Below are 23,504 nucleotides of genomic sequence, written 5' to 3'. Positions count from 1 at the left end.
GCAGATAAAAACATGGGATGGCTTCATAACTGTTTCACAAAAGGATAAATGAGCACACCTTGAGATAATAACTAATCAAAGTGCAAGTACTGTGTCGTTAGGGGTGAGCTGCTAATTAGTAAAAAAGAAATAAAACTGTCATTGTAGGCTAAAAATTAATGAAAAGAATAAACAATATCTGGAATTTTATTGTGAGGAAAATAGCACTAAGCATAACTCTGCAACACAACCCCTAGGATTCATATATTAAAAGAAAAAAGCCTCAGAATTCATTAGGTTAGTGCACTCAAGTAAACGTAATTGAGAGATGAACATTTCCTTTCTCAAAATGTATCATGGAAATGAGTAGCGTGAAGGAAGCGCAGACATTCTGCAAATCCAGTCCCTTATGCTGCACCAGCACCATTAAAACCACATGAATTATTTTGTCAAACTGCTTTAGAAGTTCAGAGACGGTCTTAAAATAGTAATTTATCTCAAACTTAGTATGAACACAACTACTTTATTCTCTTTAAACCTTAATTAGTGTACTTAAAATGTAAGCTGTGTTATCAAATATAATTAATCATATTTTAGGGTGGGTGTATTTTGAGCTTTAAACTGACTTACATTCTGCTGCTTGGTATGATCTTGTGCCCGTCTCTAAACCACGTCACTTGGGGCCTTGGATGGCTGAGGATGTGTGGGAAATTCAGAACTGCAGCCTGTCCTTCAGTCACTGTTTTTCTCTGGTCTGTGTCCATGAAATCTCCCATGTCTGCAAAGAAAAAAATGAGTTTTGTCTTTCTCCCTATTTCTTTCCAGGGGACAGAGAAATCACCGTGTTTCCCAACAGCCACTGGCACTGATATTTACTCGTGGGACACTGTGGATCATGGGACAGCTTGGATTTTGATTTATAGGGGCAGATGAACACAAGGCATGAAGGAAACCCCAGTGCTGCTGCTGCACACAGGCAGAGCATCCATGAGCAGCCCTGTGTGGCCCCTGTGTTCTTGGGCAGTAACTGAGGGATTTCAGTGAAAATGACATTTTAATGGAGGTTTGTTTGCTTTGGTTTTTTGTTTGGTTGGGTTGTTTGCTTTTTTTTAATCTTTAACAATAAAAAAGAAACCCCTGAAATGCAAAGGGATGCTCATGGTGTACAAAAATGCGTCCATTTTTTGGTCACCTTTTATTTTTATCCACAGCTACACAGACAGACAAGCAGCTCTTCCACTGCAGCCCGGCCAGTGGAGAGTGAGACCTAAGCAAAGATCCCAAAAGGATCCTGGAACCCCAAGGCCACAGGCATGCTGGAGGCTGTCAGCTCTGCTGGCACGACACTCCCAAGCCATTAGTGCATCCCTAATGTTAGAGAGCAGCTTTTAACAAAAATGTTAATGGAAGAAATGAAACTACCCTTGCAGAACCTCTGCCTCTGCAGGCTTTATTTCACAGGCAAGTTCAGGTATCTGGGGAGACCTTGGAAAAATTCAGTGAATGTCTTTTCCTTGTTTTCCCATTGCCTTTTGTACCACATTCTTATCCATTAAAATAAACAGGGCTGTAGGCTCTTACTTCTTCACCCTCCAAAGAACTTCTCTGCATTTTAATTTGATTTTAACTAGGAAACTGACACACAGAGAACTATTCCAGCTCCTGTCACTGAATTCCCTTTTCTTTTAAAGGACAAGAGGGTTCTCTACAATTTCTGTGCTGCAGAGAAGGATGCAAAAGACACAGAGAGGAGAAGACTACTATCAGGTCTGTGAATGGCAGGAGATGAGAAGAGACAGAACAAGAGCAGAAATTAAAAACACATGGTATTTTAAAGAAGCTTTAATCATCTTTGTGATTTTCAAGTTATTTATTCAGACATAATCAGCATTGTACTTCCTCTGCTGCTCCAGATTCCTTACAACTGTAATCAGATCAGCTACTTGAAAAGAAATTTCAAACTGCGGAGGTGGATCTAATTAACTTCACTGTCGTATGATTATTTTAGTTTCCACAATCCAAGAGTTTTTAAGCCCATCCTGTAATTAAGATTTACTCAGCAGTTTTCTCGCAAAGATCTGTTCCCATTCAGTTAAGTAATATGTTAGCATGTGTCGAGAATATTTTTTAAATTATTTAACAAGTTCCCTGCTACTTCAGATATCTAGGACATGGAAAATACCTCAGATCTTTCTCAGTGCCATTATAATTACACCTTTCAATTTTTCACTAGAGATCTTGAGTTGAAGTGTATTGGGAAGCATCCTCTACTCTCTGGCAAAAATAGATCATTTCTTGTGAATCCTTCTGAGTTAAATGTTTAACATTTAATTCCCCATAAGTTTTGATGAGTTGCTATGATGATTTTAGGAACCCCTTGGGATGTTGCTTTCTGATAGGTTTTGAAGAATAACCAAAAAATAATGTATGATAAAATATCAGGAACTTCATTATATCCATACACAGCTTAAATCAATTAATTTAAATCAAAAACATTAAACCACAGAAAACAATCATGTGGCTTCAGTAGCTACCCTGGGTGAAGGGGAAAGAGGGTATTCAGAACTTGTAGAACACTTTCATCTGCAGGAATAAGGTGCAAATCTGACTGGCAATTTCACTATAGAAGCCATTCATGTCGCAAAGGCTCAAGACCAAAGATCTCCCAAGTCACACAGGATCTGGTTTGCTTTGCCTCAATGTCTCTGTCAGTGAAAATAAACGAATAAATGAACTGATAAATAGACTGCTTAATTCAGGCAGATTTAAGAGAGGACCTTTTAGCCTCATTCAGCAATGCAGGTCTACAAATTAAATGGAAGGAAAACTAAAACTGAAGTAAAGTGAACAATTGCACTTCTTACTCTCTCCAGAACAGCAACACACACACACAAACCAGCCTGGAGAGACAAAACTCTGCATTGCAAACCTTCCCCTCCTTCAGAGGGGAGTAAAGCTGTCATTTCAGGAGACAGAATTCTTGAGCAGAAGAATCAAGGAAAAGTATTCCTGTGTCTCCTTCTCACTATTGTTCCCACAAGGCTTCTCAGGAATTGCTCCCTGCACTGTGCCAGTATTACTGCTGGCATAGCTGGGTAGGGAGCTGGGCAGGGAGGAGCTGGGAGAGAACTCCTTCAACAGCCCAGCGAAACAACTGTTGCTCTTTTCGAAATTTTGGAGAAGTCTCCCAGGCCACAGCTGCACAAACACATTTTCCTGCTGAGCCTAAAGGGAGAGAGCTCTACTGCTGTGCAGGAGCAGCAATGATTAGTGGGATGCAGGAGGAAATGGGCACATTTTTCCCTGGGACTGCTACCAAAGCCTTTGTCCCCTGAAACCACATCTGGAGATGCAACTTCCAGAGGCATCCAGGCTCCTCCAAGGGCTCAGTGCTGCACAAGGAAAGGCATCTCACCCTCACCTTTCCCTGCTAAACCCCCTGCTCACCCCACACCTCACTCAAAGTTCTGTTCACTCACACAAGCTTTCAGTAGAACCTCTGGGACCTGACAGAATTCACTAAAACTGCAGGGGGATATTTGGAACAGGACTTGCAAGGCTCTGACCCAGGTCAGAGTGAGCCCACGGTCAGTAGACAGCAGGGACACAAGGGCTGGCAGAGGTCAGGGAAGGAAAACACCATTTTAGCAGCAGTTTATTTTTACTTTAGCTCCCAGCAGCTCCAAAACAATAGAGAGACCAAACATCAAATTACTGATATTACTGACATTACAGATATAGTAACAAAATCCACTGTAATGCAGTAAACTGATGGACATGATAGCAAAGCTTACATAATACCATTTGCAACTGGTTTTATTTTAAAACACAGGAAATTCCATGTAATTTCCCTCATTGACATAGTGATTAACTTGAATCAGTTCCTTCAAATTGGGTATCTAATAAATAATTCAATTTCTCTAAATTCCACTTATCAAGTGACATTTACTACTACTGAATTTCCAGTTGCTGACCCTGAGGAGAGATCTGATCCATGTATGAGATTTCTTAGGCACAGAAAACAAATCTGTCTCTTTTTAAATTTCTTTTATGCTTTTACTATGGAAAAAGAATAAGGCCTATTTTTATTATTATTTCCAAAAAAGTTATTCGAACTGTATTTTCTATCTATTAACTGAAAAAAAGGAAATCAAGAGTATAATTTCTTATGTCACATTCACTAACACAAACTCCTGAGAAAACCAACTTAACCTTTCCAAATGGCAGCTGGATTTCAAAAATTCTGCACAGTCCAAACTGAAGTGCTGCAAACATTGGGGGGGTTTGCTTCAGAAAGGGGTTGAGAACAGAATTTTAAAGTTTTGTTGTGAAACTGCTGATTTTGTATCACGAAGATTATGACCTGAAATCTTCCTGGTGCCATCCCCACCATCCCATTCCCCTTCAGATGCTGCTGCTTTCCTCTGGACTTTTTGTTGTTGTTGTTTTGATTGATAGTTCTGTGCTGCATGGCCTTCCTTAATCCCTGTGTATTCAGGGTGAGCTATAACAGTTCCCTCATGTTACAGATATCTCCAAACAATCTCATTTTCATGGCTTTGAACAGCTCAAAGTCTCAGTGTTGCACTGCTCTGAGCTGCTTCCCAGATGATAGCTGACGTATGAAACTTCTTGTGCGGCAATATTTAAAAATTTGTTAAATACGACATCCAACACCTGTTCAGACTAACAAATGTTATCATACATTGGGGTTTTTACCCAAAAAGAAGCTAATGAGCACAGAGTGACCCCCCCCTCAGACATACATGCCACTTGGACTTGAGATCTCCTCTGCAGCAGTGCCCCCATCCTGTTCCGCACGATGCACTGGTAGAAGCCAGCATCAGCCCTCTGCAGAGCTGGGATGATGTACCTACGAGGCAAAAGGCACAGTCAGAGACCACTTCTTCCTATTTTACACTTTGTCTTAAATGCTTATTGTATTTTACTTGCAAGCAGTGCAATCTCAGGTCTTTGGTTACAGTATTGTCTGTTCTATCCAGATTTTTAAAAAACGGCTAACAAGAAATGCATTAAATACCCTTGAATCTCAAGTTCTGCATAAGATAAATGCCAAGTATAGCAAAAATTCACATGAAAGACAGACTTAAATTTTTTTCCCCTAGTTTTCTGTACCCTCATTCATAAGGCAAAGCAGGTAAATAGTTCAGAGGAGCCACAAGAAGACTAAGTGTGGGTATCAGGAAGACTTGCAAGAAATATCAAAGCTTTCCAATGAAATCTCCACTGTGTGACCACTGAAACTCAGAGGAACCCTGGAACTGCCACCGTGGGCTGTACATTGTGTTTGCTCTGCCCTCAAACAGACACTTGGTCCACTAATCTCACCTTCCTCATTCAGCTACATCTGATTGCTCAACATGAAAATGAGCTGATAGGCACAGTTTTAATGGGAATAAAACACATGAATAATAGAGATAATCCTGCATTAAACAAACATTAATCACAAGCGCATATTCCCCCAGTCACCTTCAGGAGATACTATGGCAGGATTAATGAAAGTCTTTATGGAAGATAAGGAAAACTGCTGAATTTTAATCTTCAAAATTTAATTCCACTAAAAGAAAACATTTCTTCTTAGACTCAAATATACTGTGCACACCCACCTGCAGAGCTTAATATCTGGACAGGATCAGGGAGCGTAAAACAAAGGAGGCAGAAGATTCTGGTGTGATGAATGCAGGCTGCAATCACAAAATGCACCCCTGCAAATGGGTCCCACCACCAAACACAGGGAGCTAAACCAGAGCCATGGCCAAGCTTTAGGAACCCCTGGGATTTCCAGAATCCCCTGGCTGCCCATGGATACGAGCTGTGACTACTGTGACCTCCTCTGGTCACTGCTGTGACCTCCCCAGAGCCAGCAGCATGTTCCCTCCTGTGGCTGCGGCAATTGGCACCGGGAAGAAAAGAAAGATCCCAACCTGTGCTCTGTGTGGGAGTCACAGCAATCCCAGCACACAAATAATGACTCTGAACCAGGAATGTTGTTGCCTCTTGCCTGACGAGCCTCACCACGGGGAATGGAGTGAGAAAACAGGTGAAAATACAAGGCAGAGGATAGAAATCAATAGGACAGACGGACTCTCTAGTTCCCTGGAAAATAATTTCCTTCTCTGCCAGGCAGAAGATTGTTATAAAACATCATTATAAAAAAAGAAAAAATAAACTGAAGATTCTGACAAATATTGAAAATTAATTTTTACAGTTCTTCTTACCCAATAGTTATACATTAACAATCTTTCTTCCTCCCATAAAGATTTAGTGTCCTACTTGACTAACACTTATTGCATTGGCTTTTCTATTAAATAAAGCCAAAATTAAAGGCTTCTTTCCTGAGTAGTCATCGGTACTAGGACAGTAATGCAGAGTTAGTTTTGCTGCCACCAGGACAAAACAAATCAATTAGATCAGAAGTGTCCTACTTTGGTTTTCTTTTCTGACTTATTAAAGTTTCAGCAGGAAACATTCTTAACATGTTGCCTGAAGAAATGAAAATCTTTTAAAAATTTACAGTGAAAATCCCATCTACCTTGGAAATTCCAAGGCAGCCAAAACCTAGAGCAGCTGGATTCTCAGTGGACCTACTGGGTATAATGTGCAGGTACAGCAAGCAAAATTAGAAGGATTAAATAACAGAAGCAAAAAAAAAGAGATAGGACATGTGTTTATACCGTGTGAAACTAACTTGAAAATTGCAAACCTGGGCAAGGGATAAATATTAATGGCATTCCTGATTCTGTGTTTACAATTTTAAACAGTCTTTATGCACCTCATATGTCTTATTATTTTTTAAAAACCCACTTTTCTATCGACCTAACAGTCATAATACTGCTTTTAAAGTGCTATGCTTTCCCCATTCCACTTGTTTTCTGATCTGCAAGAAGGGATATAAATAGTGCTTTCTAAGCTCTAAATAATACTTTCTTCCCCAGAATGAGTTGAAATCGAAGGTTAAAACAATTCCTTACAGTGACAAGACATAATTTTACTTTATTTTTGTCTACACTCAAACTCTGAAGATAGATCTTGCCATGGTAGAGATGCCAGGAGGCTCCTTGAGGTTTCTGGGGATGTCTGCAAGGACTTTGGAAAGTCAGCCCCGACTTTTTCCTCATTTTGAATGGCACAGCCAACCAGAACCTGGCATTTGGGAAGTTTCTGCAGAGAGATGGGAAGTGACAAGCGGAAAAGACGAGCTTCAAGGGGAGTCTCCCTGAGCGTGATGTGCTCCATCACCCCTCTGCAATGAGTTTCAGGAGGGAGTGGCATCAGCCACCTAAGGAGGAATCCCAGCTAACTCTTACAGCTCACTCCGAATTTAAAATTTAAACTCTCATTTTAATTTTAAATGCCCTAAGAGTTAAAAGCGAAGCTATAGGCTACGGGATTTAATAGTCATAATTATGGATACAGAATTAAAGGTAAATGTATTTTATTAGATATTCATGTTACTTTTTCATCTACTCAAGCTTTTTAACAAAAGACTTATACATCAATTTAATCTAATTTTGATGTAATTTTTTTAATACAGAATCAGAATTAAAATCTGTCCAATGTTAAAAACATAATAATCAGATACTTTTAAGTAATTTGGTTGGAACAGTATGGCTGCTTAGACATAACCTTAGTTTCTTAAATTCCAATAAATCAATTTATTCAGGCCACAAAAGCAAATATGGAAGACACACCTGGTCCAGAACTTAATTCAAAAGAAAACAAAGGGGAAAAAAAAAAAAAAAAAAAAAGAAGAAAACAGAAAAAAGACACTGCCTGAACACTAAAGTCTCTAAACTTACAGACAGAACCAAAACTGCTCCTGCAGTCAGCAGCATTGATTTGTTTTCATAACGTGTATCTCAGATCACAAAGAACTTATAAGGTTGTTTTATAGATTCTTAACACAAAGTAGTGTATGCACAGTCACTGTAAAAGCCAGGCTGTGCACACAGCCAGCTTCGTTAGACAAAGACAAGCGGCTCCTCCAGGGTCACCAATGTCACAATGCAAAGACTCCAATTAGTTCTTTACTCACTTGGGGTGTTATGATAATATATTTTCAGCCTGTTACAATATAGACATTACTTTAACTGAGACACACTAAGTAATATCAATTACCAAAAATCTTTGATTGATGATTCAAATTGCAGCAGAAGTCACTTACTCAGGGAAGAGTCGTGCATTTAAACAGTCTATTTACCCAAGAGAACTGCACAGCAAACTTATGGGGTCAAAGGTTAAATCTTGCAACTGGAATTTTTATGTCTGAGCACATCTTTCTTTTGCTTTCATTCATCCTATTGCACCTATGCCATTTTTTTGGAAGCTTAAAGTTTTGCATTTCTATAGAATCAAAATCCTGTTTAGCTGATCTCTGACTGTGGTGTAGCAGTAAGGATGCAATTTCTAAATTAATATTTTCTATCAATGTTATTTTATTATCATAAACCAGCAGCTTCCTCTGCACCAGATCTTTTAATTAGAAACAGAAATAAGAACAATACAAAACCCGCAGAATTAATAAATATGGTTTGAATAATGACCTGACATTCACAAGAATAAATTAAATGCAATGCTAAGAAACAAGGGACTGACTGCAGGTATGTGCACACACAGCTTGGGAAAGGTGTTCCAATAACTGATTCCAGCTCACACTGCCATACACAGTAAAAGTCCAGTTTTGTATTAGGATGTCCACTTGTTTAAGAAATACCACGGCATTCTGATCTTATTTCAAAATGTCACACATCCTGACTCAGGTTTCTCCTAATACCATGAAATGTCAGTCTCCCAGTACCTAGCACATTTGCAGGGCTGGAGTTGTAACCTTTGCTTGCTGTTCATTCCATGTTCATGTGTTTGTCCTCCCACATAATTTTTCCTCCTACTCTCTCAGCATCTTACATGGTCAAGGGCTGCTGTCAGCTCCTTCTACCAAGCCACTACAACTGACTCTGCTGTTGATGATCAAAACAAGTGGCATTTGCACAAAGCGATGCTCAAACATTCTGTGATTTGTTGTGTTGTTAGAGATCTTTTCATTTCCTAGAAAGTATTCACAAATCTCCTCTTTATGTGCATGTGGCTCGAAATCCACGTCCCAAAGGCTTGAGAACAGCAACCATTAATAGATGCAGGGACTCAGCACTAAGAGGGGTCATCCAAATCCAAAGTCTTGCTTTTCTAGGTAACTTCATATAAATCTAAATGTTTAGGTTTAAACAGTTGCTAAATACCTTAAATGCTAAACGACCCCCAAAAGTTTTAGAAAGTCATTTAAGGGAATTTTTCTCTACTGCTTTGTAAAGGTAAATAGCATCAAAAATAAAATTTTGAAAACCTTTGAGAAAAGTAATTATGGAACTTATCTTGTGTAACAACATAGAACTTTTATATAATTATCTGCATTTTTATGCCAACTTAGAGTGTAATTTCACACACAATTTTCCCCTGCCTTAGGCCATGTATCCCAAAAATGCAGTATTTAGCTTGGTTTGCAAAAGGTACAGGTGTTGTACACAGGTTCCCTCTGCCACATACCCACCCCTCACAACTTCTGAACTCACCTGGCAATTTCTACAAAATTTGAAAGCATCGAGTTAAGTTGCATAAAAATTAAATTTCCGTAAGGTTACAGAAATATCCATTTGCATGAAGAAAACCCAGTTAATCCTCCCACATTACAGAAAAGCAGACAAAACTTGGCTGTCTGACACGTTGATACTTGGCCAGCCATGTGCTGTCTATCAACAGGAATGAGCTCTGATAAGCCACACTGTGGTTTTTCTCCTGTTTGATGGAATGTCTGTGGGATGGGGAGGGAGGCAGGAAGGAGGTCCTGGGGGTAAACTGCACAATCATTAAAGAGCAGTTTGTTAAACTATCAGCTCCATTTTGGCATTCTTAGAATTGAAACAGAAAGTTCTGTGTGGAATTTAAGACAGACCACATTCCTCTAGATCTGATTGAGATGAACAGTCCCAGGGAGCTCGGCTCTGTTCAAGGATGAGTTCACACATCATATGTAACATTTAGCTAAGGAATGTGTCTCCTATTTATTGCAAACACAGGTAAAAGTTACATCTCCAGCAAAAGGCACTTTTGGTACTTAAAAATTCCATGTTAGCACCCATGCTTTGAAGCATCAAATCTCCTTTTTAACAAAGGAATCTCATCTCATCTCATCTGTTTACAAAGCCCACTCTTCTTTCATAATAAACCCCGACCGTTCCTGTGTCTGTACCTACAAAGCTGTTTGAGGCATTGGGAAATTGAGGGGGTTGGGTTTGGTTTGGGGTTGTTTTGCAATTACACTTGGAGAAGGTGATTCTATAGATGTGATTTACTTGTATTCACTGGAGTAGGAGGTTATTTCACTGTTGTTGTGCAACCACTTGAATTCCAAGGGCCAGCTGCCTTCGGCAAGGCACGTAAGGACCAGGCGGTTTCCTTCCAGGTGGATCTGGGGCAAGCCTGGTTCTGTCTTGAAGAATGGTGCAACATCCCCTGAAATACAAAGGAAAAAAATGGGTTTGGAGGCTACTTGAGAAAATGTAAGGGAAAATTACCGATATTTAGCTCATTTCTTATCAACATGGTCATCGTAAAACAAGAAACAACATGATTCAGTTAAGGCTTGCACTGGTACTTTTGTAACTAAGCTTTTTTTTTAGGGGCTGAATTACAAAGATCTCGATAAACTTTGTCCTTGCTCGCTCAGACAAGCTTTTGTCCATGTTTACTCTTTCTCCATATGAGAATTCCAATATTGTCTGCTGTGGCAGGCAGTGAACAGCCCTATTGGCTTTTTTTCCCCCCCCCTTCTCCTTTCTGAGGATTAAATCCACTCAAAGCTTTTTTTTCTTTTTTCTTTTTTCTTTTTTTTTTTATTTCTTGAATAGAAACCAGAAGAGTAATCTTGGATAGAAATTATTATCACAGCAGGAAAAGTCTCAGGGTAAATGAAGATTCTTGATAGGGAAAAAAATTTAGAAAAAAACCACCTCAAAAGTTTAATGTGTTTTTCAATGTTCTTGCCAACCAAAATATGTTGAATTATATTACCTGAAGCTACTAGCACATTTTGAATTAAGGTACTTCAGCAATATGCAGGGTCACATGTACTCTCAAACTCTTATGTATCACAAATAAAACACTCCAAGCAGCAAAATTTTTGATGGTTAAATTGCCAAAGCTCTGCTCAGATACAGATTGATTCTGAGTCCACACCTGCTGGAGATCTACGCCAGTCACCTCTGGAAGATGAAGGTTTTCACACTTCGTAAGTCAAATTTCTACTTGCAACTATAGAGGAACTACAGGCTTAATTTTAGAAGCTTATCAATACCTTCTATACCCAAAATTTACAGAATGGCCTCAGTTGGAAGGGAGGCCAGTTCCAGTTCCACCCCCTGCCATGGGCAGGGACACCTTCCACTAGCCCAGGTTGCTCCATCCAACCTGGCCTGCAACACTTCCAGGATTTTATGATTATACATAAAACACAGAAGTTATATTGAAAGTCAGAAATTTAATACAAAATATGAATAATATTCAGTAGGTAGAGAATACTGAGCTCTGCTTTAAAGAGTGCAGGGGGTGTGAGGGTACTTTATGCATAAAATACAGAAAAAACCCAAGATATACAAATGTTGTCCCAGTGCAAGTAATGTTTCAATTAAACTGCAAACCTTCCTTCCAGAATTTATTTTATACAGGCTCAGGCATTTTTATACTTGCTATTTAAAGAGTTTAACCTATATTTTACAGTTTGGAGGGAAGTGCCCTCATGCACTATTCAAGGCTGGCAGGAATTTCTGAACCCACAGGTCCCAGAATCACTGATAGCCCCAGGACACTCCCAGGAGCTCAGGGCAAGGGGTGCTGGTGGTGGCTTCCCAGTGAGCCTGGTTCCACTGGGGTTCACAGCCCAGCCTGGGGATATCAGCATCTCCCAGCCTTTATCTTTCACTTTGCCTCTGCTCAGGGAATTTTTGTGACTTGGCAGAGCACATGGCAGCACAGACTCGTTATTAAAGGGTGCTGGGGCAGAGCTGGGCTCCAGCTGAGCGTGGCCAGGGAGCCCCAGGCCCACTGGGGCCAAAGGATCTCCTGCAATGGGCTATAAATCAGCCAGAGCTCCCCACTCAGCTGATGAGTTGGACTGACAAATTGACTCCTGAGTTTTTAGATTTTAACTTCAGAAACACAGTCATTTATGCAGAAAGAAAAAGCACATAACCTTAAAGCAATGCTTATAAACTATCGCATAAAATCCGATCTAACAAACTGAATTAAAAACTGTATTTGGGGTAGGGCCCTTTTCTGATTTGTAGCATTTTAAATAACCTGTCTTTCAAACAAACTGATTTATGATGAGTGCAGATCAGCAGTATCTTCTTTAAATTGGCTATACAGGAAGTTACAACAATTCAACATATGAGAAAATTGGAACAGTTCCAAACTAGCAGATATTCCCAGACAAACCAAGGATAGTTTCTACACCTCCCCACACTATTACATGACTGTGAATATATTCTGCAAAGCTTCTCTTTTAGTTTTTGTTTTAATGACTGCAGTTGTTGCGAAATAATCTTATCCCAATACTCATTTTCTCCTAACTAGTAAAATCAACCAATATTTCAAATGTTATAAAGAAAAATTTAATTGGAGTTAGAGGATGTTCCTGTGAAATACAGTGATTTGAGCCAGAGTGAAAAGCAAATTTTTACAAAGGCATTTCTAAACAAGTGAGAAAATGTTAAATCTTGTCAACGGCTTCAGATGTGTTTCGGGGAGTCTCCCAAGGGAGTTTCAGACATTCTACCCTGGTAAGATTAAAGGTGTCAGGCTGCCTCTGGAGATGAAAAAGCAGCAGCTGGGAGCAGTGCTGGTGTTCAGGGGAAGATAACAGAGCCCAATTGGTACAGTGAAATGATTAGTGCTGAGTCCCCTGAAAACAGCATTTACCCACTCACGTACAGAGGCTCATGGAATGAGTTCCCTAAACTGTTCCTCCCTGAAGAAAGTTTAGTCACTGAGGGAGAGCTCAGTGAAAATAGTATCTGCACCAAACTGAGTCATTTGTTGATCCTTCTTTTCAGTGATTTACAGACTCAGCAGCACAACCTCCTTCAGTACTTACTCTGAATTATCCACTTACTCCCAACTTACATCTTTCCAAGAAAAAATGATGTATTTGGAAGACAAAGTGCTGCCCACAAGTCTATCATTCAGCCCTACATTTCCTACTCAAATATTCCAAACCCAGTGATGCTGCAGCCCACTCAGAGCTATCTCCCATTTAAAGCATCACAATCAAGCTGTTATTACATGAAAATGATTCTCAAAACTCAATCCAGTTCTGTTAGAAGCTAAAATTTAATAGACCTACGGGAATATTTTTATAAAGAGTATATCATGCTTTATAAATTACCCTGGCTCTCTGGAAGATTTACTTAAACCCTTGAAGTAATTTTACCTTCTAATCCTTTATTCCTGACTTTCTCATCAATCACATACCATCAGTTTATCAAATTCAATTATGCAATCAGAGCTCACTAAATATTCACTGAAAGCAGAAAGGAAAATAAAATACAGAGCAAAGGTTCCATGCAGAGAGGCAGCTTTGCTGGCGTTGGCATTTCTGCTCACACCTCAGGCCCAGGATCAAACCAGGGCTGCACCCTGGGCTTTGTTTAGAGCTTTAAGTGGTAATGGGAAAGCAGAACTTAAAACTGGACATGGAAGGAAAAGTTTGGTTGTTATACAGCATCCCAGGGAAACAGGAAAATTGGCAGGGAAAATATCAACTGGCTGAGGGATGGAAGACACAAGGGGGCAGTTATTAGGTATGAGATACTTGCATTTAATAATTAACTACAGAAAAGGCTCACCAGGAGGCTAACCTTGGCCAACCAAGGGTTTGAAAGCCAGGAAGGCATATTTTGTTTTATACTCTTCAAGAACAGAGTAAGATACTAATAAAAAGCGTATCTGAGTCCTAAAACCAAAAATAATAAAATACTGCAATTATTCTTGGCTAGAATACTTTTCTGCCTACAAAAAAAAAAAAAAAAAAAAAAAAAAGAATCAAGCATTCATGCTATACACTGTTGCTTTTTCTAAATGTGTTAATATTTCCAGCCTCTCTGGCTCTTCAGAGATGCTGATTTAAAAACAAAAGTAATAGCAGTTAAAGAATTTTCTGAGTTGCAAGGAGGAGCAAAGGGATAAGGTGCCAACATGTATGCACATGTATATTTACAGCTTCAGTAAATTTTCATTAAGTCTGCTTACCAAACTCTCCAACATCCCGACTTGTATCCTTAAAAGGATTCTGAGGATTTATTTTTATGTAAATCTCAAGAAGAAGTAGGATGGAATATGCCAAAATTATCTGGAAATTTGCTCCACAGTGTGTCTTGCCTTGCTTTTCTGCACCTCTAAACTGCCTGACTTTCATTACACTGCTGGGTTGGCCCATCCAGTTTCTTTCCTTGGTACATGCAAAACTTAGATGGATTTTATCTCAAAATAAAGATTCAGGATTAAATTCAACAACACCCAGACAGGTTTTTTTTGGACTAATGCTGACATTTAAATAAAAAATGGTGCTGGATGCAATTGTCCTCTACTCTGGGCTTGTCCTCAGCCCTAGCAGACAAGATGCATCACAGGAAAGCTGAAAGCTCCCTCGTCCTCCGTTCTCCCCGAAAATCACGTTCAGGCACAAACTTACAACAGGACCTGCAAGAGGAAAAGGCAGCCTGGCTGGACAGCTTTGTACTGACTGGAATGACAACAAAAATTCCAAGACTAGATACTTATTAAATACCCAAGGAATCTCATAAGGATTGCATGAGTGAACATGACTTCAGAAACAGGAGAGCACCATCTCAGGGACCTCAAACATTGCCTCTAACAAACAAATTAACAAGGATTGGCTAATGATTCTTAGCCCTTGAAGAGCTTACATTTGTAAAACACATAAAGGAAAGTCAGATGAAATAGATCTTTCAGTTACTACAAGGTCTTACAAGATCTTGAAAGCGGTTGCACAGTCCTGTCCCTCAGGAATTAATAAATTTTAATTAAAGACACAATTTGATCTTGAGAACCTCTACCGTACGGAGAAAAGGAAAGTTAGAACACTCCAGAGAAGTACTACATCACCCTCATCAGTAAAACCTACTGCAACTACCCTCTTCAAATCTCAGTTTTTTTTCTCCTGAAGTGCTGGATACCAACAGTTACAGGCAATCAGGTGCCCACGTCCTGAAAAAAATCAATTTCTGTGGTCCTGAACACTGATAGGAAGGAAAATGCAGGGAGTGCTGAGAGCAGGTTGAGAGATCCCCACTGCCACGGCTATTTGTTTTTGTTATACATCTCTAATTTTAAGCCATTTTTAGGTGAGCTAATATTGAATATTAAAAGTAGATCAATCTGCACATAAATCAGCAATTCAGAGCAAATAGAGCTCAGTTACTTAAAAATACCAAGTGAGCAGCTGCCTTTCCATTGCGCAGTTGGCCCTACAGATTCAATATTGAAAACAGAGTTTTGACTGAAATAAATTTTTCAAACTCAAAAGAAAAACACAATTGGTTTATGAAGTAGTACACCTCTATTGATTTCAACTTATTAATCTCCAATCAAAGCATGATGCACATTACTGTTTCTTCATCTGCTTCTAAAGCTACGATCAACTGACACGGGAAAATAGAGAACAGAATTACCTCTGAGGAATTCTCCAGGAAAATGAGGCAGAGGCTGAATGATCAGCCCCAGGAGAAGATCAGCAATACAGAAATGCTTTTGCTCTCAGTGTCTGCCAGGAAAGGAGATGTGAGCCACCTTCGGGTGGATAAACAATGACTGCCATGGAAAGAGTGTCCCAAAAGGTCTGTCTGAGGCATTGAATGTGTAATACAAAAGTATGGGTAAAAAGGCAGCTGGAGTCAGGAAACCCAAACTTGAGACAGGAAGAATCTTTGCAGTAATCCACAGAAAGTAGGTACAACTATGGGCAGCAAAACCCCATTCAAGACCAGACTGAAGTTCAGCTGTGATACTGTCGAGTACAAACAGTCGAGCACGAGCTGCTCTGCTCTGACAGCAAATAACTGCAGCCTCCTGGGGAAATGGTTTTTATTCTTATTCCCAAGTTGGAAAAGATTTTTCTCTATTTCCTTTACAAAAGGATCTTTTAGTCTTGCTATCTCAGTTTTTTAATCTTACGGTTTCTGATATACATGCATACATGTGCTAGCTCTGGATGCAAGTTGTATTCTCTTGTGGAAATGAACTTCAATAGATTATATGGCATATGAATTTGGAATTATTATACAGTAAATCCTGGGAAATGTACCAGAAAGTCAGATTGAACTCAGATATATTTGAATCAATCTTCTTTTGAATTTAAACCTTCTAAAATGCATTGGTGGGATGCTGGGGAAGTTAGTATATGATCTATTCATAAACTGTCAACAATGTCAAACATACATTAGAGCATTCAGTCACTTTAACTGTACTGATTTGCAGGAAGTCTATTTTATCCAAAATATTGGATCTTAGAGATTCAAATTTTTGTGGTTGGAAGTGTGACATAAATCACCAAGTACAACAATTAAATTTAAATTGCATTTTACTACCTCATTCTAAACTTCGATTGCAAAGGACTGATGCACCATAGTGAATATTTCATTAAAATATCAGGTTATTTTTCAAATATACTGCAGCAGCTAAGAATTTTCACACAATGGTATAAAGCATTCTGTCAAAATGGATTTCCTGAACTTTCATCAAAGACGATATCTGATTTTATATTGGAAGAGTACTGAAGCAACTGTATTTAAGTCAGTCTTTCTTCCTCAATTTCACACATCAAGTAAATGAGCCCACACTACCCATTTCTGTCGGCCTAGAGATTAAAAAGATAACCTTCTTTTTGGGTCTCTCCATTATAATCCCTGAATGCAAATACAGATATCAACTGAGGCTGATGGATGGTGCTTTTAAAGGTTTAATTGGGGATGGAATTAAATTGTTTTAGGACTCAGCAAGTTCTGTGAGGAAGCCGACATATTTCTAGAATAAGTGACATTTATTTCTTTTAAATGCACAGTCACAGGGAGACAAGATTTCAATGGGTAACTTCCTTTTTTTGCCTTGAACAGCTCACATAACTAATTGGCAAGTTAGTTATTGGGTAATTGCCAATCATATATTTGATTTGGATGGAAGAAATATTGAACTAAAGATTGCAAACCTGTTGCAGTCCATCCCAAGAGGAAAACTAAACATTCTGTAATGTATAGTTATGATTAGCTTTCAACAATTCAATAGAATAGGAGTCCCGAGCGGCAAGAATGAGTGTCTCACACTGATAGTTAGGTAGATTTAATTAAAAATTCTTTTTTTTTTTTTAATTGAAGCATCACTTCTCGATTTCAGAATTACCTAAATGGCGCTGCAGATTCCAGTTGGCTTCTCTGCTCCTCGTTTCTTGATGCAAACAGACCAAATGTTTTTCCCAAATCTTGGCTAACACATAGTATTGCTTAAAAGAACAAACATCCTAATTCATTCCCTTAGAAACATCTTTAATTCTAAGGTAAACACCACAAAGTGACTACAGTAAAATCTGTTTTAATATTTCCAACCATTCTTCCCTGTTTTAAGGCACCAACATTTCCTGTTATCTCTCTCAGCCTTCTTCCGTTTTTCTCTAAGAACAGCTTTAGATGAACTACAAAAATCCATTTGCATCCTGAGACAACAGAAAAAAGCCAGAGCAAATTTTTTTATGATAAAAAAGAAAATCTTACTATCACTGACTGCTTCAAAGTCCTTAAATATAACCTGTTCTTTGTATTCAAAAAATCTACTCCCTAACACTCTGCCATCTATTTAAAGACCATCCTTTCATTCACTACACAATCACTTCTTGAAGAATTCCCTTTCAAGAAAAGGTTACTCAAGTTTTATTAGAAACACTCAAAACAGAACTGGAAGGAGGAGGGCCCCCAGAACCACATCAGAGTTTTTATAGGACCTGGATTCTGATAGGAAAAAAAAGAAAAGACAGTGGTTGGTAAAATCACTGCATTAAAATTCAACATAAACCTCTCTCAGTTATCCCCAAATACACCAAGAAAGACCTTCCCACATGTAATTGTATTATTTTTTTCTTAAAGTTGATTTCTTTAGCAGACCAGCCAAGGAAGGAAAAAAATAATGAGCTGATATCGTTTTAACTGAGCCTCAAGCAGCTCCTGATGTATTAACCTAAAATCCCACTAAGGCTTCCTTTTCCCATTTAATTTCTACACCTCATGTTTTAGTCTCCCTTTCTGACTACCTGTAATCAGTTCAGTCAGGGCAAAAAAAATTGTATTGGTTTGTTGTATATCAGAAGGCAAGCACTATTCATAGTTTTGTGAATTCATGGAATATCACAGATTTCCAGAATGGTTTGGGTGGGGAGATGCCTTAAAACCCATCTCATTCCACTCACTGCCATGGGCAGGGACACCTTCCACTGTCCCAGGTTGCTCCAAGCCCCGTCCAACCCGGCCTTGGACACTTCCAGGGATCCAGGGGCAGCCACCGCTTCTCTGGGCAACCTGTGCCAGGGCCTCACCACCCTCACAGGGAAGAATTTCTTCCCAATATCCCATCTAAAGCCATCCTCTTCCAGCTTAAAGCCATTACCTGCTTCAAGATTAAAAATCAAAAAGCTACATATGATGTTGTCAAATTCTGTTTAGTGTAGTTCATCCACAAAAAAGGCTCCAGGATTTTTTTTTTTTAATATTTATGAGGATATTTTTAAGAAAGTTACAAATGCACTGAGAAAAATGCACATCCATACAAAGCAGGCAAATAAAAGAGAACCCATTAACTATGAAAACCAAAACAAAATCTCCAAAGAAACCTCCAGCCTCTGAATTTGCTATCAAAGCACAACCTCTGTGCTTTTCATATTCTCTTCATACAGTGACGTTTACAGAGCCTCACTCAGAGACTCGAGGAAATAAGTTGTTAGTGTTTAAATCTAGGCCCACAGCAGGTGGAAGGCAGCGCTGCCTCACCAAAAGAGAATCCAAATATAGCAGGATTTCCTTCATTATTTTAACCACAAAGGAAGCTATTGTTGCTGCTACATAATCTACAATCTCCAACTACTGTAGGGCAGCCTGATCACACTGATATCTACCCAGCAATTTATAAATACATCTACTAAATATTCCAACTGACACCGGCACAAAGAAGAGATGAAACCCTACAGAACACACTTAACAGGAGAGAAAAGATGAGAACATAAATGTGCTTTCCTCAAGTTCCTCCCTGCTGTAAGAGGCATTCTCAGTGTGCAGAAGATAAATTAAATCAAAAAGGTAAACAGCTGAGGAGTATCTCGAAGTACCAGAACAGAAACACAAGAGCAACAGGAGGAAACAAAGGAACAGCAAAGGCACTGCCAGACCTGAAAGCCAAATCACCTATTTATGTTCTCAAGGAGAATTTACTTCTAAATAGCAAAGCAGCTATGAATATCCAGTGAAGATATAAACACATCTCTTTTGATGGAGGGGGCTGGAAGGGAAATGATTCATGCTCAAACCTTTGTTAAAAGCAATGCCTACTGCTCACTGCTATTGTTATTTTGTTTAAATGTAACTTGTAACTTTTTGTTTTGTTTAAACTTGAAAAATGTAAGTAGTTCAGAAACTGGATAATGCCTGCCTCAAAAATCTCAAAGGATCTCAGTGGTATCACTGAACTGGAGGGTGGTGAGCACAGGAGCCCACATTATGCTGAGCAGAGACAGGGCTGCTCATATCCTTGTGATGCTGGATTAGGACAGAAATGCCAACAAAGCACAGTCCAAAGTTCACAGGACTCAGCTGAAATATTCCCACATCTTAAGCAAACTCTGGGACAGGCACATGGCTGGAGACAGAAGCACAGAGTGATCCTTGCAGAGCTCCCGGGGTGTTTGTGCAGACACTCCCAAAGGGATGTTTCAATGGTTCTTTGGAAGCCTCACACAAACTGGGCACCATCATTTTCCCAAATATCACCACTTATTTCTGTGCCTTTTACACCAAATCCTTTGAGAACTACCCCAGTGGAATTCTTTCACCACTTCAAGGAAAATACATGGATCTAGACCCTATAGGATTATTTTCAGTCATACTGACGAAACATGTAATTTCTTCTTGTCAAAATTGGAAGAAACATATCACTGTTCTAGAAAACATAACTGAGCTTGACATATCTGAAGGCAAAGAAAAGGAGTTAGTTGATTAATCTGGATATTTTATTTAATTTTCTTTGGGTTATAAATAAGCAGCAAGTTAATACTGTTTTCAACTTTTGACAGTTCTAATGTTAATTACATGTACTGGATTTTATAAATCAATACTTCTTACATAAAGTGTTATTTAACTTGTCAAGTGCAGCAATAGATCAATGCATTTACTGTTCTTGCTAACATTGATGGATGACATACATCAAAAGCATATGTAAAGGAAAAATAAAAGATTTATTTGTAAGCCAGACAGGGTTAAATCCCAGTTAGGCAGACAGGGAACTTAAGCAGTGTTTTCAAAATCATATCCTAACTTTATTAAGGTGTGAAAAGTTTTCTTTTTGTTTGGGTTTTTGAAGTTTGGGGATTTTTGGTGTTTGGGTGTGGTTTGGGGCTGATTTGTAGGGTGTTTTTTTCTTTTAATGCCAAGGCCTGAAGCTGTCAGTAGCAGACTGCTCTGTGTACAGAACTGTTATATTAAATCTGTGTATCCTATAGGATACACCACCAATGAATTGCACCTCCCAAACTTCAAATATATTTTGCTAAAGTACCATACCCCCATGTTCTGCACACAGTACTTCCATCTAAGCATACAAATAAGGTGATTAAAAACCAGTAATTGATAACTACTTTATTATTTGCAAACATGCTACAGTTAATGTGCTTAAAATTTTAAAGGATGTACAAGTAAAATTTTGATCATAAATCAGCTTCAAAGATTGCATTCACTGCATTAGGAGCTGTAATAAAAGAAACATTCAGTCAAAAACCATCCTAAGAGCCAGTACTAATGCACCTACCCATCTTGAAGAGATATACAGGTCACAATGCAACTCATACTCGTTATTAATTTGTCCTATTTGTAAAGAAGACATAAAGTATATTAAAATTATGAAACCCCAAAGAACTGAAAGCTATTACTCTGTATGGAACTGAAGTAAATCAATAAAATATTGGTTAAAACCCATTATCAGAAGTGTGTATATATACAGAATGTATAATCATGTACTGAAATAGAAGGGGAAATAGTTTTCTTTCTATTATTGATATATTTCTCAGGACACAAGAAATAAGTACTTGAAATGTTATTTCCAATTCACAGAATGACAAAAAACGTCCTTTTGCATTAAAAATTGTCATGAGGATGGGCTTTTTAAAGTTACAAAAGGTAATGAATGTAAACTTGAACTGTTATCCTTTGGAAGTAATTTATGTAATCATTACATTTTAGGGCAATTTATCAGACTAGAAAACAGACACCTCTGTTGTACCACCACAATATTCAGTGAAGCACAAGGAAGCTCTACCCCACCAGCTCTGCTACTTTGGACAATATTCATGAGAAGTAACAAGCAATGACTACAATCTACGAGTTGTCTTAGCATGTTTAAGAAATAATTAACAAAAGGGAAAACTTAAAAACAATGGTGAGTCTAAGTCAAAGAGAAGTTTGTAGAGTTGCCCTCAAACCTTGGAAAAAGATGGAATTCTATTTAACCAACATTTTTAAAGCAAAAAACTAAAAAAGAAACCACTTAGTCTACTGGCCAACGTAAGTCCTGCAGGACCTTGTTAATACCTTCAATGAGACTGATAGTTAATGCAAAAAAAGTCATGAGATTGCCTTCAGAATTTGGGTATTTTGTTTAAAATATTCCAGCAAAAAGACTTCTCTTCACAAAAACTCTTCTAAATTGTTAAAGGAGAATGGGTATGAAAGAGAAGGAGGATCAGCTGCCTCAGGTACAGCCTGGGTTTGTACGTCTGGCAGGATTTTGTGCGAGCTGTCAGGCACCCGAGTGATGAGAAAATATTATCCAAGTGAAAAGTGGGAAAAGTGTACATGTAACCTCTGTGTCCTACCTGAAACTGTGAGTTAGGACAAGGGTCAGCCTGTGGGAGACTGGCCAGGAGATCGGACACTGAGCACTCGGGGCTCACTTGCAGAAATACAGCACCAGGCTTAGTCCCATCCCACTGGCCCACAACACATAGCCTGGCAGGGAGGAAAACTACCAAACCCTAGGAGTTACACTGACCATGATGGATCCTAATCCTGCTCTCACACAATCCAAGGCAGCAGCACCTGATGGTCCTGCTGGAGCCCAGTCCAATAAATACAGACAGGCTGGCTAAACCCTGCTTAGCAGCACCAAACAAATGGAGAGCATCTGCTCCTCGCTCTGAACCCGGCCAAGCTGGCAATAATCAAGATGTATATCCACAAGGAGTATGGAATCAGTCAGAACCTCAATTCATGAGCACTCCTGTATCCTGTAAGAGGTGAGCCCTGGGCGGGTTTACAAGTTCCATAAAATTGCTCACTGGGGGAAACAATCTGCTGGCTCCATTCTCTGCAGGATTTCCCCAGTCCCTCCAGTCATCTGTTCCTGCTCTATACATCCACATACATCATCAAGCTGACAATTTAGAAACTGGACCAGATGGATGTATAACCCCAAACAGTGCTGTTTGTTAAATCTAAAAGCCATTAATCAGAGCAATTTCCTTTATTAAACTCTGTGGGAGAAAGGGGCAAGTGTAGATGACGTATTACCCAGGTTTACCGGGAGTGCATCACAGGATGACACACACTGAGCTTATTTTCACCCAGCAACACCAGAGAAAAATGTTGACAGCAGAAATGTTCCTTCTAGAAAAAGTAGATTATTGCAGGACAAAGAAAGCAGGAAAGGGCATCCTAAATGCTTTCTCTGAGTAGAAAAGGCATGTTATTTTTCCCAGAGGAAATAATTACATTCTCTGAAAGGACTGGCAACTTCAAGTTATTTTTAAACAAAGAGCAGTTCTTTGTGTAACATGAGCACTAAGTTGTTTCAGAGAAGCAATAGGTGAGACTGGATAAACAAAGTTACCTTCACCTTTCACCAGGCACTTAATGCCAGCCCAGCTGGAAAACAGCCTGGGCTGTCTGAGGTTTAAGCTTCACAAATAATACTTACCCTGCTCTCCCTCTTCTGACTCTGAAGTTCCTCACATTTTTAGACACAGGACCAAAAAAAATCAAGGTATACTTCCTGTCCTTCCAAACTAAAGCTTTACAAGAGAACCATAAATCTGCACCACATGAAAAAACATTCCAATTTTAAGAGCCAAAAAAACTTTTACAAACAAATGACAGAAAAACTCCTCTAGAAACACCCAGAAAAGGTTCCTTAAC

The 23,504-nt window shown here is 39.0% G+C and overlaps 1 protein-coding gene across 8 annotated transcripts in view; it reads right to left on the bottom strand.

Annotated features, from left to right (window-relative positions):
- Positions 1-23,504, bottom strand: part of SDK1 (sidekick cell adhesion molecule 1) — a 387,987-nt gene that overhangs the window by 269,265 nt on the left and 95,218 nt on the right. For all 8 annotated transcript variants that reach the window (XM_042036822.1, XM_042036824.1, XM_042036827.1 and 5 more), the window contains 3 exons: positions 10,347-10,506; positions 4,746-4,852; positions 610-757 (listed from right to left, as the gene is read on the bottom strand). In XM_042036822.1, the coding sequence (XP_041892756.1) occupies positions 610-757; positions 4,746-4,852; positions 10,347-10,506 (415 nt within the window). The remainder of the gene's footprint in view (positions 1-609; positions 758-4,745; positions 4,853-10,346; positions 10,507-23,504) is intronic.

The sequence above is a fragment of the Corvus kubaryi genome, unplaced genomic scaffold, assembly GCF_017639235.1.
Source record: "Corvus kubaryi isolate FWS band 111438036 unplaced genomic scaffold, C.kubaryi_AGA036_p1.0 37387, whole genome shotgun sequence".
Lineage (NCBI taxonomy): Eukaryota > Metazoa > Chordata > Aves > Passeriformes > Corvidae > Corvus > Corvus kubaryi.
This window is presented reverse-complemented; position numbering and strand designations above follow the sequence as displayed.